This window comes from Lacerta agilis, chromosome 12 (assembly GCF_009819535.1).
Source record: "Lacerta agilis isolate rLacAgi1 chromosome 12, rLacAgi1.pri, whole genome shotgun sequence".
Lineage (NCBI taxonomy): Eukaryota > Metazoa > Chordata > Lepidosauria > Squamata > Lacertidae > Lacerta > Lacerta agilis.
The window spans coordinates 36,838,200-36,856,264 of NC_046323.1; the positions used below are offsets into that span (position 1 = coordinate 36,838,200).

General features: G+C 41.1%; 1 protein-coding gene across 1 annotated transcript in view; it reads left to right on the forward strand.

Moving 5' to 3' along the window:
• The window catches only part of MYO3A (myosin IIIA), a 103,838-nt gene that overhangs the window by 85,006 nt on the left and 767 nt on the right, over positions 1–18,065 (forward strand). Inside the window, 4 exon segments of the mRNA XM_033165957.1 lie at positions 27–165; positions 12,100–12,209; positions 13,710–13,750; positions 16,708–16,851. Coding sequence (XP_033021848.1) covers positions 27–165; positions 12,100–12,209; positions 13,710–13,750; positions 16,708–16,851 — 434 coding nt within the window.

Here is an 18,065-nt window from a genome sequence, read left to right on the forward strand (position 1 = left end):
TTAAAGCTTGGTGTTTTATTTCCTAGATATCAAAATTATCGGAAGACTATTTGGTGCTGCAGCAGAAGCTGAACGAAATGATTCTGTCCCATCAATTGAGGCCTGTGATGCTCTCCAAAGACAAGCAAACAAATGGCCACCTTCCTCCTCGTGTGTGCCAGCCTGGTAAAAATAAATTAAAAAATCACCCTCAGCATTGAAAGGCAATATTAATCTGACTAAATGGAATATACTCTGCAACTACAGGGATGGGGAACCTGTGGCCCTCCAACTCTCTTCACTCCTGATGCGTCTCCAATAAGTTCTGGAGGGCCACGGGTTCCCTATGACTGGCTTTAGACTACATGTATGGCTCTTCAAGGTGTCAGATTTGTGCGATTCACCCGCCCTCTCCTTCCGCACAGCCAGGAGCAGTTTAGTCTGCCAAGTTCAGTTCCATTTTCAGACTTTCTTAGCTTAGCATTACATATAACCCAGCTTCATAATTCATGGTTTGAAGTTGATTAGCGGCAGACCAAAGTTTGCATTAAACCTTGGATCCCTGGTTCATACATGAGAGTAAGTTCAAATGGTCTGAAAGTGCAGCTAAACTTGACAGAAGTCTTCCTCCTGGCCTCAGTGTGCAGGAGGACATGGAAAGGAAGTGGGGAGGGTGAGAGTCTCTCCGTTTACTCAGGCCCACGGAGGCTCCTCCATTTCTGGTTATCCTATGGTCCGCATTACATGTGGACCAAGCTATTGTGAGGAACAAAGGTAAAAGGTAAAGGGACCCCTGACCATTAGGTCCAGTCACAGACAACTCTGGGGTTGCAGTGCTCATCTCGCTTTACTGGCCAAGGGAGCCGGCGTACAGCTTCTGGGTCATGTGGCCAGCATGACTAAGCCACTTCTGGCAAACCAGGGCAGCGCACAGAAACGCCGTTTACCTTCCCGCCGAAGCAGTACCTATTTATCTACTTGCACTTTTGACGTGCTTTCGAACTGCTAGGTTGGCAGGAGCTGGGACCGAACAACAGGAGCTCACCACATTGCGGGGATTCAAACCGCCAACCTTCTGATGAGCAAGCCCTAGGATCTGTGGTTTAACCCGCAGTGCCACCCACATCCCCATTGTGAGGAACAAATATGTGTACAATTTTGCTGCCACTTAGCAATGCCTTTGCATAATGATCCAGTGCCGATGGAAATTGAAGTTTGCATTTTGGTTATCTTAATTACTGTTAGTTTCTGAAACCCATGAGAGAGAAAAGTGAATCGAAAGCTTCTCTTCATTATTTTGGCAGGACCTTTCACCTTCATCATACTCTATTTGCCGAAGACTTTAAGCTTTAAGCCGAATTCTAGAATTAAATTTAAAGTGAGGCCCTGACAGCATGAGTAATCATTCCCAGCTAATATGGATTAAATGTTCAAAATAATATTTTGGGAAAGTAGCAAATGCCACTTTCACAGAACACACATGAGAGGGATAAGAGAATGCATAGCTGAAACTACATTTCCTCTCCTTTCCATTCACACATGGCAGAAAAGGGAAGAAGGGACTCAAGGTGTTTAATACCTTGAAAACTTGGTGGTGGGAGTTGTGGTCCAAAACCAGTCTGGGAAAGTCTGAATTAGACAGCAAGTCCTACTGAACTCAATGAGAATTGCATGCATGGGATTGAACCATTGAGCAGGTACTAAACCAGATTAAGTTGCCTGTCTGCTTTCCAGCCTTAGATTACAGCTACTTAAAAGTGAATATTTTGGTCCAAGTAGCCATTGGATAGCAATCTTGGACACCCTGTTCATAATGCATTTTCAAGAAATCTAAATCTGTTACAATACAAAAATATATATTCTTCATAATATGCATTGAATGTATTGTTTGCCCATTCCTTACCTCATACTTTTTTTTTTCTTATCCACAATATGGCAAATGAAAATTGTTCTCCTTATCCTTTTAAAACTGCATATAAATAATAATGGGACAAATGTTTCTGAACTCAGCAGCAATTTGATCGGACTCAGGGACAATATGTCCTTCACTGAATAAATGCTCTTGTGAGCAATTTGCTTTTTAAAAAAGGTCTAGATGCCCATTTAGAAATATTGTTTTAAATGAGGCTTTTTTGCATTTTAAACGTTCTAAAATGTTACTTTTTCATTTTCTTTATGTACCTGCGGGGAAGTTAGTCATCTTTTCAGCAATAATTTGATTGAGAAGCCTGATATCAAAAGCAAGGGGGTGTCTCTCTCTCTCTCTCTCTCTATATATATATATATATATGGTTTTCTTTCATTGCTTTTCTTTGCCCAGCAAAGGCATGGTTTAATTGCTTTTTGGAGTGGAATCGGGAGCAATAATAGCACCTTTCAAGCATTCAATTATTGGCAAAAACAGTATGGGAGCCCCAGAGGCACATAATCATAGGCATTATGTCTCACGTTCTGTTGCCCTTTGGAAAGGCATTGATGTTCTGAAAGAAGTTTAATTGGCCCATTTTTGGTGTGGTGGGTTAAAACAAATGCAGGCCTTTGTGGGAGAAGGGTAATGAAGTCTTCTGTGTGCACTTCATAGGAGCATCCAAAACTGCCTTATACTGGTAGCCAGACCAAAGGACCACCTAGTCTCCCCTGACTTTCAGCAATTCTCAAGGATTTCAGGCAGGGGGAATTCCCAGTCTTTACCTGGAGATGCCAGGGATTGACACTGGGACCTTCTGCATGCGAAGCAGGTGCTCCAACACTGAGCTATTGCCCTGAGGACACACTTGTCATTATGTTGGGATGGGATTCAATCACACCTTGACACATCCAGGTTGCTCATTTGATTTGGAGCTCTTGTGCAACCAACCTGCGTCCTTAAAAGGTCAGGCATTGGGCGATAAGGACAAGAGCAGCAAAAAGATGCATTGTAAAGTGTGAGATAACGCTTGCTTTGATAACAGCAGCACCCAGAGGTGCTGGAACTCACCATGAACACTTCACACCTCCTTTCTTTTCTTATACAGTGGTGCCTCAGGTTAAAAACACTTCAGGTTACAGACTCCGCTAACCCGGAAGTAGTACCTCGGGTTAAGAACTTTACCTCAGGATGTGAACACAAAAGGTGCGGCACCATCAGTGGGAGGCCCCATTAGCTAAAGTGGTACCTCAGGTTAAGAATGGTTTCAGGTTAAGAATGGACCTCTGGAATGAATTAAGTTCATAACCAGAGGTACCACTGTAATGGCAATGGAACCCACCTGAGAGGTGCTGGGACTGAGATAATAATAATACAAGGTGTGACCGGAAAGTTTGATGAATGGTCACAGAAATCGGACAGTGAGAAATATTCGAACATACATACCTTACAGGCCTTCAAAGTAGGCCCCCTCTGATATAATACACCATTGACAACATTTGTGGAACTGTTGGAAACTTCTTGAGAAGTCCTCTTTTCGTACTGCTTTCAGTTCCCTTGTCACAGCAGCTTGGATATGTGAAATGTTGGAAAATCAGTGCCCTTTCTTTTTTTTTCAATTTACTTTATTACATCTATACAAAAGAAAAAAGAACATTGAATAAAAGAACAAACAAACAATGACCAAAGAATAACAATGTTAAAAAATTACATGTTGAATTCTTCCTAAAAAAAACCACAAAATGCATTCAATTGATGTCTTCCTATATTCCCAAAAATTCAGTTGTAAATAATACAAAGCAAAACATAACATCCAATTCTATATTTCATATAAATCAATTCTATTAACCTTTAGTAATACTTCTTTCTTCCTTACTTCTGTCCATACTTGTCTATTTCTACTATCTGTTACTTCCCCTTCCCTGACGACTTCCACTTGTCTTCATCCTAGGTTATCAGTCTGTCTCTTCTAGTTTACTACTTTAGTACTCTTGTGTAATTCTTCTATTTTATTTTCTTGTATTTTCCTTGCTAACTTTAGCTCCCAATACAGAGTACTTAGAAATGGAGCCAGCATTTCACAGTGGGGCATTGCTTTTTCAGGTAGTCTCCAAATTTCCCCCAATCTTGTTGGAATTTTTGGTCACTACTTCCTCTAATTTTATCAGTTAATTTAGCCAGGTCTATATAATTAAACAATTTTTCTTGCCAATCCTTAATTGCCGGTACTTCTTTCTTTTTCCAATATTGGGCGATCAACATTCTCGCCGCTGCCGTGGCATAATGAAAAAGTTTCTCATCCTGTTTATTTATTTCTCCATCCAGAATTCCCAGCAAAAATAATTCCGGCTTTTTCTTTGTTATATTTCATCATTTTTTTTAATTTCTTCTAAAACCTGGCTCCAGAAATTTTGAATCACCCCGCAATGCCACCACATGTGTAAGAAGGTCCCCTCTTCCTTTTGACATTTCCAGCAAGAATTACTTTTTGTTTTGTACATCTTGTGTATTTTACTTGGAGTCATATACCACCTGTAGAACATCTTAATCATGTTTTCCTTAATCCCCTCCGCTGCTGTAAACTTCCATGCTTCTTTCCAGAGTCTTTCCCATTTTTCCAAATCAATTGTCTTGCCCAATTCTCTCGCCCACTTAATCATAGTTTCTTTCACCATCTCATCTTTAACCTCCCATTCCAGTAATATATTATACATATTTGATATTAATTTATTTCTGCTTTACCTGGCAGGGGAGATACCATGATCACAAAATCAGTGCCCTTTCAGTGCAGATTTCAGTTTTGGAAAAAGAAATCTGGTGGGGCCAGAACGGGAGAATATGGAGGGTGGGACAACTCAGTAACCTCAGTAACAATTTCACAAGGAATATACAATTCTTCCACCATCATTTGGACAGACGAACGGTGATCCCACATCAATAACTCACTAATTTGTTGACATTTGCTGCTGTTCTGCTTGTCAATGGTCTGCCAGACCGAGGGTCATCTTCAGTGGTTTTCCGCCCTTCACAGAAACACTTAAACCACTCATACACTGTCTTTCGAATTACAGCTTCATCTCCGTGCACAATTGTGAGCATTTCGTGGGTTTCCGATGCCGATTGTATGTTCGAATATTTCTCACTTTCCGATTTCTGTGACCATTCACCGAACTTTCCAGTCACACCTTGTAATAAATTTTATTGTTTATACCCCAACCATCTGGCTAGGTTTCCCCAGCCACTCTGGGTGGCTTCCAGCAGAATATAACAACATAATAAAACGTCAGATGTTAAAAACATCCCAATACAGGGCTGCCTTCAGGTGTCTTCTAAAAGTTGTGTAGTTCTTAATCTCCTTGACATCTGATGGGAGCGCGCTCCACAGGGCGGGCACCACTGCCGAGAAGTTCCAATGAATTATGGCTGGAAAAAAAGCCCTGGCGGCCTCTAACCTTCCCATATATCCAACTCAGAATGAACTGCAATTGACTAGTCAGCGTTGTCTAATTGCCCTGCAAGCAAATCAGGATGAATGCTCAATAAACAGCTCACCTGGAAGCAACTCGAGCCCATCCTTCAAGGCCTGACAACTGGGGGCAGCCAGAGTTCCATTCTGCCTCCCAGGTAACAGCAGAGACTTGTTGAGGAACTGGAAAAACAAGACCTAACTATCTTAGCTACCCAACTACCTGCTTCAGAATTCCTGAATCAAAAAAAACAAAGCAACACGAGACCACAGGCAAATATTTTGACGAGAAAACTCGTACGTAACTTTTATAATGTAATAAATGAATATAAGCGATTTATAAAGTTGAGATAACTCATACGTAACTGCATGCAATTCATAGCGAATCTTATGCTTATGAGTGTAGAAGAGCTTAGAAAAATTAACAAGGGAAGGGGCAGTGGCAGAATCCAAAACAGAAAAATCATCTAAAGTATCTGCAATATCCTTATCAGTGAAGGCAAAAGTCTGAGCCACTACAGTTTCGTGGGAATATTACACTTTATGGTTTAGCAGAGGCATTCCAGACGCATTGTCATGAACTTATATTTTATATACTGCCTACATTCATTTACTATATTATAGCAGTTACGTATGAGTTATCTCAACTATAAATCGCTTATATTCATTTACTTCATTATAAAAGTTACCTACAAGTTTTCTCAACAAAATATTTGCCTGTGGTCTCGTGTTGCTTTGTTTTTTGATTCAGCGTTCAAGTTGCAACACAGGGGTTTTTGGTTTATCAGAATTCCTGAAGACACTGTCAGGGCACCTTCCCATAATTGTCATTTAAATGCACAAATAGGAAATGTTCTTGCAGCTTTGGATGGGGGTAAGGTTGGGAAGAAGGGGGAAGCTGGGGTAGGGGAGGGAGACTAACAAAATGCATTGTTATATTATAATGATGTGAAAGCACTCATAAACTTTTTTTTTTTAAATGAAAGCACCTTTATCTTAGATTGCTCCCTTCATCAGCCCTGAAAATCTGGCTGTGGAGGTGGCAGAATGCATGCTGGGCTCACAGTTGCTCCCTTTGGTTGTTTGAATTAGTGGAGAGATTGAAGTGGACTGTAGGCATCCACTGCGTGTCATGAGTTCATCAGTCCCTGCCTCCACCACCACCCCACAAATAAATGCTACACAGCTGTGTTCTTACGCAGCACTGAGTGCCATTAGTTTGGGGTTAGTCCTATACTCAACCCAAAAGTAAGCAACTGTTCTGGAGTGTTTTTCACATGTCCCTGAACACAACCAGTAAACATGCAGGTAGTGTGGGATGCAGGTGGTGCTGTGGTCTAAACCACCGAGCCTCTTGGGCTTCCCGATCGGAAGGTCGGCAGTTCGAATCCCCGTGACAGAGTGAGATCCCATTGCTCTGTCCCAGCTCCTGCCAACCTAGCAGTTCGAAACCATGCCAGTGCAAGTAGATAAATAGGTACCACTGCAGCAGGACGGTAAACATCATTTCCGTGCGCTCTGGTTTCCGTCACGGTGTTCCGTTTCACCAGAAGCGGTTTAGTCATGCTGGCCACATGACACGGAAAGCTGTCTGTGAACAAACGCCGGCTCCCTTAGCCTGAAGCGAGATGAGCGCCATACCCCATAGTCGCCTTTGACTGGACTTAACTGTCCAGGTGTCCTTTACCTTTGCCTTTACCTTTTACAATAGTTCCAGCATGAGCTGTGTATCCCAACTGATCATCATCTAGGATGGGGGTCAACTGTACAAGTGGAGAAACGATACCAGTCTCCTTTTTTTGTTCTTTCTAAACAATATAGTGTGCATTATAACAGTTCCAAAAAAGTCACAAATTTGAGCTCTTATTTCATTGCACAGTTGTATTTCCATGTGCCTTCTTTTGAAAAAGTTTATAATATATGTATGTACAGAAGTGAGGTGACCTCCTAATGGAAGCATGCCTGATGCTGGCATTGTTGTCTTCTCAATGCAAGGTTAAAATGAAACCTTTTTTATTTGCCCACACATATTAGTTTAAGAAAGTTTGAGCATGCTAAATGGATTTATTCCTCTTAACCATATTGTATTTCTGTAGTTTTAAATTTCTTGGTATACTGCCCTGCAATCAGTGATGGGCAGTATATATATATATATATATAATAATAGCAATACATTCTTTTCCCATTATTAGTGTCTTGTAATATAGAGATTATGATCTATTGTGGATTTTTAAAAATATACTGTAATGACAGGAGGATGAAGTAATATGTTAGGTGGTAACTAGAAGCATTGATTATACAATAAACAAAATGGGTATCCTGACCTTTTCTTCATTAATGAACAAAATAAAAATACCCCCCCCCCCGCAGCAATGATGCTGCTTCTTCAGCTGGTCCATCTATCTAGTTTCTGCAAGAAAATTTCCTGCTGAATAGCATCCTTGTGGAACCCATTTCTGATAAAGGCATTAATCAGCAAGCAGCAACAACTGCTAATCTTTTGTTTTCCTTTACATCAGTTGGCATTTCAATTTCCATAATTACTGTAATAGTTCAAGTGATAATTGTACATGTTTCCTTCACTTGTTCTGTATGTCATCTTACAGCTGTGATATGTGAATCCAAAAATAGTACTTTGTATGCCAAACAGGAATGCTTGTCTGCCTCTAGCTATGAATAGGAGCACATTACTCATCTTTGACAACCCACGATGGCTATTGTGTTAACTTTTGATTTTAGCTATATTTCCTGTAGATTATTTTTGTTGGCCACCCAAGGTGAAAGGGTAGCAGGGAAACAAGCTGATGTGTTATGGCTGAGAATTTAATGTTTTTAAATAGCCACTTTAAGGAAGAGGAGGTCTCGGAGCATTGATGTCCTATGCTTGGCTGCACAGGGACACATTTATCAGCACATGGAATTGGTATGACGAATATTAACATAATATTAACTCTCATAATTTTCCTGGGTCACCATAATCAGTTTAGACCCCACTGTCTGAAACTTCCATTCATGGTTTGGAACATAACACAGTTTCCTGTTTCACATGGATGCAGGGAACTGTGGCTTAAACAAACGTAGTTAACAAGCCAGGATCTCAAACCATTATTTGATATTCCAGTTTGTTAACTGCCTGTGGTTTCCCATATTATATGAAATGGGAAATGGTGGTTTGATTCCAAATGTTAAGAGAACCTTCACATTTTCACCTCCCGGATGCAAAGGAGATGGAAAGGAAAATTTGAGAATGGGGGCCCTGGGGCTCACTACAGCATGTTCTCATTGCTACAAGCCACAATTTGTTGTGATATCTGAATGTGGCCTTAGCCATTACACTGCAACAATGCGAGTGTGTGTATGTGTATGTCCCAATGAAAGAGTTTTAAGTGAGATTCTAATCTAGCTCTATCTACTTTAAATTAAAGACTCTGGTTCATATTTGCTTTCAGTGTAGTAAAATTAATTAATTGCATTGAAATTTCATTGTCTAAGGTAAATTGACTACACCTTGGTTTAGAAAAGCGCCATTGTTCTTCAAAAGGCAAAATGTTAAGAGATAATTGTCCATTCATTAAATTAGGCACCGTCTGCATTCCAGATAAGAAGCTAGAACAATAAATGTAATCATTACTCAACTACGTTGTAAATTAACATTATTCCTTCTGGTCCTCCAATATATCAGTGACCTTTCCAAGGCTGCATTTATCATACATAACAAAGAAAAAGTTATACAGCTAATTTTGCTGGTGCTTACACTGATGTATTGCTGATCATTTTGATTATAAATGCTTGTGCCACTTTCTTAATTAAAATGGTATTATGGTGGTGGGTGAATAGCATTTTCCTTACCACCAGGGATGAAAAGCTTCTGTGAAGCATAAGAGAGCAAATACTTCCTTTTCCTTATAGGTCAAACCAAGGTGAACGCAGTAAAGAGCATGGGTGCCATTCATATGAACATGTTGCATTAAGATGGTGTAACTTCAGTTGGGCAAATGGGGCGATTGTCCCAGCCACAATCCAGACTGAAGATTGGTCCAACACTAGTTATGCTCACAGCAGAGCCATTGAAATTAATGGGCATGACTACCTTAGATACATGACAAAAAAAAAAATTCTTCCAGTAACACCTTAAAGGTAAAGGGACCCCTGACCATTAGGTCCAGTCGTGTCCGACTCTGGGGTTGTGGCGCTCATCTCGCTTTACTGGGCAAGGGAGCCAGCATACAGCTTCCAGGTCATATGGCCAGCATGACTAAGCCGCTTCTGGTGAACCAGAGCAGTGCACGGAAACGCCGTTTACCTTCCCACGGGAGCGGTACCTATTTATCTACTTGCACTTTGACGTGCTTTCAAACTGCTAGGTGGGCAGGAGCTGGGACCGAGCAACAGGAGCTCACCCCATCGCGGAGATTCAAACCGCTGACCTTCTGATCTGCAAGCCCTAGGCTCTATGGTTTAACCCACAGCGCCACCCGCATCCCCAGTAGCACCTTAGCTTAGAGACCAACTAAGTTTGTTCTTGGTATGAGCTTTTGTGGTATCTGAAGAAGTGTGCATGCACATGAAAGCTCATACCAAGAACAAACTTAGTTGGTCTCTAAGGTGCTACTGAAAGGAATTTTTTTAAAAATTTTTTACTATGGCAGACCAACATGGCTACCTACCTGTAATTAGGTCCATGGATTTCAGTTGGTCTACTTTGAGTAGAACATAGTTAACTACAACCCAATAAAAAATAATTAAAAAATCCTTCCAGTAGCACCTTAGAGACCAACTAAGTTTGTTCTTGGTATGAGCTTTTGTGTGCATGCACACTTCTTCAGATACCACGAAAGCTCATACCAAGAACAAACTTAGTTGGTCTCTAAGGTGCTACTGGAAGGTTGTTTTTTTTAATTTTTAATTTTGTTTTGACTACGGCAGACCAACATGGCCACCTACCTCTAACTACAACCCAATATTGCAACATTAAAGTAGCAGGGGACCTTTAGGTCTCAAATTTCAGCGGCGCCCTTTACAATGCTAAAATTTGGCACCATCACAACCACCTCTTGCCTTCCATTCTACATCATAGTTGTGGCACCCCCAAGACTCCACGCCCAGTGTGGTCGAACCTGTTGCGCTCCCCTAAATGTGTCTCTGCTTGAAGGTCTTGTAACTGTGTCCTAGTCATTGGAGGTTTCTTTCCCTCTCTTATGATGCTAAAACTCAGGGCCATGCCATGAAGCTGAATGATCGAAGACAAATCAAAAGTATTTATTTACACAGTGCACAGTTAAACATTTGCTCCCACGTGATATAGCGATGGCATACCCCACAGGTGTCCCTGGAAAACCAGGACATCCTGTTTATTATTGCGAGAGAACAGCAGCCATTATGATTGCTGTAATCTTGAGCGATTTCCTCCCCGAGGGGGGGAGCACAATTCCAGTGTCCCAAAATGCACAGATGAGAAACACAAGATGGACAAACAGAGAGACACTCACGTCCTGCTTTCATACTTCCCATAGAGATCTGCTTGGGCACTGTAAGAGCAGGACATGATTAGTTGGGCCTTTGCCCTTATCCAGCATGCCTCTTATGTTCCTAGGTGATACCAGTTCAGTCTGCAGATGTAGGGTGGGGGGTTATCACATGAATGTGTGGTCCTCTGTAGAAGAAGAAAATCCCCTCTGCATAGAACAAAGAGCAATGTGTGAGCTGAGCCTCCCTTGTCCCTGACATGCTGCTTTCCTATGTGTATAGATGTCTTGGAGATTGTTCCGGGGTGGATTCTAACACCTGAAGTGACACGTCCCAGACACAGGCTTACCACCTCTAGAAGAATTAGGCTTATGTTTGCAGTTATAAATAAATGCTAAACTCTGTAATATTTCCTTTTCAGATCTGAATGTATATTACCAGGTGTAAATGAAAAGCTAAATATCAGTCTTTGAGAGGCTTAGCTTGGGCAAGACCAGGTAGAATAGCAGTCTGGGAGGTTACCAGATATTGAAAAGTGCTTGAAGTATATGAGTAGAAAATTGGAGTGTATGGTTGTAGCTGATTAGAAAGGAACAGTGCCCAGGTTTTACTCCTTTGCACTGAGATATTATAATGTCAAGAGCTATAAATGCAAATGCACACCACTTTATTGAAAGTTGCTGGAAGGAGGGGTGTTCAATTGCTGAAACTGAAAATCCCCTTTAAAATGTAGATTCTGTTTTCATTAACATACCGGTAAGTAAGGTCACATTAAAATGCAGACCAATTTCTTCCCCTTTCCTAACCTTGAGGTGTCTGGCTAGCTGCTTCCAGTTTACAAAAGCTTCTGTCCCTGTTTGTCTTGAGGGCATAACTCAACTGACTGGTTATTTGCGGCTTCGCTGAACATGTAGAACCCCTAAACATAAGCTGAGATAGTTGTTGCAGCGTGTGCACATGACTGAGTTTGCTCCAGAAACAATATAAGAACATACGAATTTTTCCACCTGTGCCATCTTTTTAATTCTTTTAATGTCGTAATAGCAGCCATGGGAAACAATGATGTGAGACAGCCATCTTCTATAGGTTTTGATGGTGTTAGCAGATCTTGAAAATATGCACTCCTGTTCTTTAAAGGGCTTGCTGTATCTCAAAGTATTTCATAGAATCATAGAACTGTAGAGTTGGAAGGGACCCTGAGGGTCATCTAGTCCAACCCCCTGCAATGCAGGAATCCTGCCCACATTTCTCTTGCGTAAAATAAAGATATTCTCTCTTGCAGTTGCTTCCAAATCAGAGGATGCTCACTCTGTGCAGAGGAGCCCAAGGAGGCCCCAGAAACCCAAGACACTAAACAACCCCGAAGACTCGACATATTACACTCTCATACATGTAAGCATTACTGTCAAATGATATGGCTAAAAGCTGCCCCTTTAGCTTGTCGTTCTTACTTTACAATGAGCAGCTCTAATTCAAGACTAATCTTGGTGAGTTGAATGTTGGTATGATGTATGTTCTTCCAAGGTCAGTCCGCAAAACTCTTGCCTTCAATGGCTTAGATATGTACCCCGAAACCAGAATGTTCATTGCAATTCCACGTTTTGGGATCCCATTATTTCTGAGCATCTGCACCAAGGCAGCGTTTTAGTGCTGTAACTCGTTTTCTCCAAAGTTATCACAAAAGGGAAGGATTGAGGGTTACAAGGTCAACTATCTGCCACAGCTTTCCAAATCTGACCCTACTGCTGCTAAAAAAGGGGAGAAAGGGGAAAGGGGAGGGGGGCCGGTGATCAGATATGTCAGAAGGAAATTGAAGAAGCTGTTTTGTAGGCTCCTCTTAAGAGCAATTAAGCCCACTTGCTAGAGGCACATGCATACTATTGACCTACTTAGCAGCAGGTGACAGAATACATTTGCTTAGTCAGGCTGCCGCTATTGCTGGCACTCAAAAGTACAGCAGAGGAATTGGAAGAAGAGGAGAGAAAAACAAGGGTGGAACTAGATGTTCTGGAGCAGCCACTGTTTCACGTATCTTTGCTCCCTCTTTCTCACACACCTGTGATGATAAATGCATGCTGCTGCGGCATCCTTGCCCTGTTTGTTTCTCCTCCACACCACTGGGAGACAATGATGTAAGCCAAGGGCATGAGATGAAAGGCACAGTGATGTCACATCTTACCCTGTGACATAACAGGCACAGAGAGAGAGAGAGAGAGAGAGAGAGGTGGACATGCTCCATGTCTGTTACAATGGCATGGTTTGTGTGTCACATTAAGCCCAAACCATGGCTTAGCATGCTGCTCCTGGACAAGACATCAACAGCTGCTTCACTCCTCCCAAATCATTTTGCCTCTGCACCGCACTGAGCTAAGCCATGGTTTGGCTTAGTGTGGCATCCAAAGCCAGACTCTTCAGCATCCAGTGGTTAAGAAATACATTGCATAAAAGTAATAATGATGGTGGTTTAAAAGCTTTTGAGGATAAGAGGACATTACAATTGTCCAATAATTGATGTTTCACCAGGCACATCTTCTCAAATGCCACTGCATTTGCATGCTTCAGTGTTTCACCAGTGGTTAATGTGGCTTACAAAAAAAAAAATAGTGACATCTCTGAAATATAGACAGTGGGGTTGGGCTGGAGGGTTAGGTCAAGCCAACTGTGAATCTTAAATCGGTTTTTTTTAAAAAAAATGAAATCACAGAGAACTCCCTCAAGTTTCAGAAGTGGCATGGAAGAGTCTGTAACATGAAGGAGGAAAAGGAGTGGGTGGCAGAGGGGAGGGGATGAGACCATGATGCACATCTTTGGGTCACAGAAGAGGACCATAAATTAACATTTGTACAGTCTGTATGATCGTAGTTATAACCACTCCAAAATTTGTGTTTTCAGAAATCAGTCCAGGATGAAAAGCGAAAACCAAGAAAAAACAGGTAGCTTTTCTTGTTACTTCAGAAAGACACAATTGTATGTTGGTGTGACAACAAGGGGGAATTGTTAATTGATATTTAAGGAAAGGAATGTTGTTACATGATCATTGCTGAAGATAAATATTTGCGGGGTCGAATTCTTCCCTTTTGATTAGGACAAAATTTGTTATTGAATTCTGAACATTGGTTTATTTATGTACCCTATCTACTTGTCCCAGGGAGACTGTGAAAGACGTGAACAGGAAACCTTTTTTTGTGGTGGAGAAGGGTGGACAAGCATAATCTAGTCATGACCGAGGTGCAGGCCTTTGGGAAAGCCTTAACGACTCATTTGTTCTCTGTTGCATTTGCTTAGTTTTTATTGGGTTGCTGAATTGAATTGGTTTTAGCTGTAATATTTAATGGAGTTTAGTATTTTACTGAGGTGAATGTTTCTCAGTATCATGGCTGATTCCATTAGTGGTTATCACAGTTTTGGGGTGGGGGGGGTTCTTTTGATGTTGCCTCCCTGCCCCACTGCCATCAGCCATACTCCTCATGGCTGCCTTTGAAGAAGCATGTTACATTAGGGATTACTGTCATGAAACTCCAGTGTTTAGCAGTGTTGGAGGTGGTATGCCTCTGAATACCTGTTGCTGAGAATCACAAGCAAGGAGGCTATAGTTGCAGTCATGTCCTGCTTACAAGCTTCCCAATAGACATCTGGCCGGCCACTATGAGAACAAGATACTTGAGTAGACAGACCTTTGGCTTCATCCAAGAGGGCTTTTTAATATTCTTAAGCAGACCCTCCAAGTGTCCCTATTTTCCAGGGACAGACTCAGTTTTACAGAAGCTGTCCTGGTTTCTGATTTCATCCCAGAACATCCCACTTTTCCTTAGGGCATCCCTATTTTCACTGGAGAAATGTTGGAGGGTATGTAACATGTAGTGTGGTCTCTTCGCCGTCAGACTGACTGAAGCCCTCATCACCCTCTTGCAGCCCCATGAGACAGCCAGTCGAAGGGCTCATCTAACTGTGCAAACACCAGCACAACTTTCACTTTGCTGTGGTCTCCAGTACCGTCCGCCAATATCTACCAATAGTTTGCGGGGGGGGGGGGATAAAAATCAGTGGCATGGATTGTAGCAGGAGGTGCTGTACATAAATCGAATTCTTTTATTTTATAAGCACTCTCCGGCCCTGTGCTGAAACAGTTAAACGTATAGATGGTGATTATCTCTGTGCTCCTTATTGATCAGCCTAAGGCATTCATTCATTACTGAGCCTGACGTGCCTCTGATAATGTCACATTTTCACTGATACCGCAAAATGCTGAATTTCAATGCCTTGTGCAGCTTCGGCTTAGCAGAAGCCTTGCTTACGAAATTGCAAAGTGGAGTGCATTTTGGTGTTAAATGCATAAATCCTTAGAAATAGGGGCTTATAAAGGGAGTTCTAATACAGCCCTAATTATATCAGTAAGAGTAGCATTGCGGAAAATTGCCCAATAATTGTAGAGCCTTTCAGTCTTGGTACAGCACTGAAGTACGCCCAGTGCAGATTTCCTGTACACCTTCCAAAAGACTGCATCTCTGGGCACAGCAGTGGATGTTTTCAATGACCAGTGTTTTGCTTTTCTATCCTGCAGTAAGACTTGGGGGAGCAATTTTTATTCAGAATTCTGAGGATTCCCACTGCATCTGTCTGGAAGTCAAGGACTACATTTTTTAGGCACGATATAATTTATGGAGTGCTTTCTAAAAACTGTCCTTAAACCTAGCAATGCACAAAGACAGAATAACGACCTCAGGTCCATTTCCCACAGATACTCATAGCTGTCAACTTTTCCCTTTTTTTAAGGGAAATTCCCTTATTCCGAATAAGATTCCTCGCAAGAAAAGGGAAAAGTTGACAGCTGTGCAGATACTAATTTCTATGCATGTATGTATGTCCCAGAAAAGTGTTACATACAGAATGAGTAAAATAATGTGATATGCTTTTATTGGATCAGACCTTCTGCAGGATGTAGAAGTTTGTGCAGCCTTTCAACGTTGTTAGAAGGTGGTCATTAAAGGATATCTGGTAGAAAAACATATTTCCATCATAAGGATGTTTGACTGTTCAACGCAGAGATGACAGACAAATCGCTCTAAGTCTTGTTCCTGCCCATTTTTGCTTTGGACACAAAGAGATCCATTTCCTCATTAATAGTAGATTCCGCTGCCCCCTCCCAAATTAAAATCTGTATGGATATAATTAAAAGTAGATGCTCACAAACAGGCTTTCAAAGCCTTTTAAAAACATGATGCCCCCAGCATCAATAAACATGTATTTATCCCACTGCAGATTTTTGAATGAATACTTTGTAGACCGTATAAGGTATATGATGTGGCTCTTTAAGTAGCTGATAAAAAATAATGACTGCAGCTTTACATACTTTTATATTGAAAAGCATTTTTCTAGCTGTCTTTTGTTCTACTCCGCTGTTGCTTTGCGGATATATTCCAACCAAGGTATGACATTTCCATTGTATTCTTATAATAGTAATTTCTTCTCTTTTCCATATAGAAAGTTACATTTGTTGCTCAACAATTATATTATATTCCAATTTCACAAAACTAGTGACTTCCTGCTCACACGACATCGATGTTTATAACCCAAATTACATACAATTGCGTCTTAAGGTTCCGTCTTGTCTAATTTCATCCTCTCTAACACGTTTCTTAATATATTCTGCTATTTTCTTACACTTCAAACCCCTCTGTGGTCTTTACATATGGGAAATAACTTTTTATATAGCCTAGAAAGGGTTTCCAGCCTTCTTTAAAGATTCTAAATGTGTATCTTTTATCAGTGCCATCAATTTTACCATCTCTGCATATTCCAAGTTATGACATCTCCATATCATGTCTTTTGACTGTATAAGATGACACAGAATAGGAATTTACCATATTGTTTGTTTGTTTGTTTGTTTTAGTCTGGGCAAAATACTAGATGTAGAAGATCCCTATTACCAAGAATTTTCATCCACTGATTTAATCTCAAATGATAGTAATACCTGCACACAAGAAAAGACACTGCCAACAGAGCCCAGAAATGAAACATTAAGCGTTAGGGAAGGGTAAGTTATACCAAACAATTGTCAAATGCTTTAAAATTCCGCCAAAATAAATGAGATAGTGTTGCATCTATCCTCAAGTCTTCCGGTGAAATCAGTAGTTTAGCTGCTTAGCTGTAACTGGATCATGCAGATTATCAAGAAGAAGGAACTACGGAGAGCTTAATTTACAAACGTGTATATTGTATTTAATCTAAAATATTTCCATCCTGTTTTTCTGAGGTACACACAAGTTAGCTCATCACAATGTTATTCAAAGACACTTACAGATATGGATTGCATACTGAGTTCCTATTAGCATCAGCAGGCTTCAGGCCAAGACTAAACTGTTCCCTTTATTTCAGTGAGGTCTAAGCTCCACTTAACTGGTCTCGAACCATACTTTATACACAAAAATCAATATAAAAAGGTAAACCCAAGCTGCAGTCCTTTGCACATTCGGGTTTTGCATCCATGTAAACAGACTGCATGATTGAAAGCAGGGATGTAAGAAAGCATTGTTTTCCGTTCTGTCCTAAATTCATAGCATGCAGCGCTGTTTCTCTTCCATTGCAGTTCATTTTACGCCAAAAGCTAAATTATTCAACTTGCTCTCTGCTGCGGCAGAATATATAACTTTTGTAATTAATTACATTATTCCACCCCAATCATTTCCATGCAAAGGAATCACAATGCAAAGGGGGAGATAAAAGCAATAAATTATGTATCATTTGTGAACTGAAAGCAACAGCGAATACCAGTTGCAGTCACTGGATTGATTTCCATTCTGGCCATGGAACGAATAAGCAAACATTGGCCTTTTCCATTCCTGTTTTCATCAGAGTTCTCTGACATCCCTAATCAAAAGTCACAGTGGCACAACCCACGAGCCATGTTCACAGCAGGAGTCAGGCCTTTCTAGCGCTCTCTTTCAGCCTATCCAAAGGCCTTCGTGAACCAAGAAGCCTTAGGCTCTTGAACTGGAGCTCAGAGGTGAAGAAAAATAAATGCATGTCCATAGGACAGTCACTTGAAAAGGCCCCATTCAGAGAGGGGGGGGGACCTGGAGTATGGTGCTCAGAGATCAGCTCAGTCATCATTGTGTGTGGATACAAAGCAAGCCAAAAGTGAGATGTTAGGGTGATGTCAGCAGTATCCAGGGTCCTCCTTCTATGTGAGGTTTGGTGGATGAATTGTGAGTTTGGGCCCTGGGTGAGAGCCAGAGTGGAGTGCCAGAA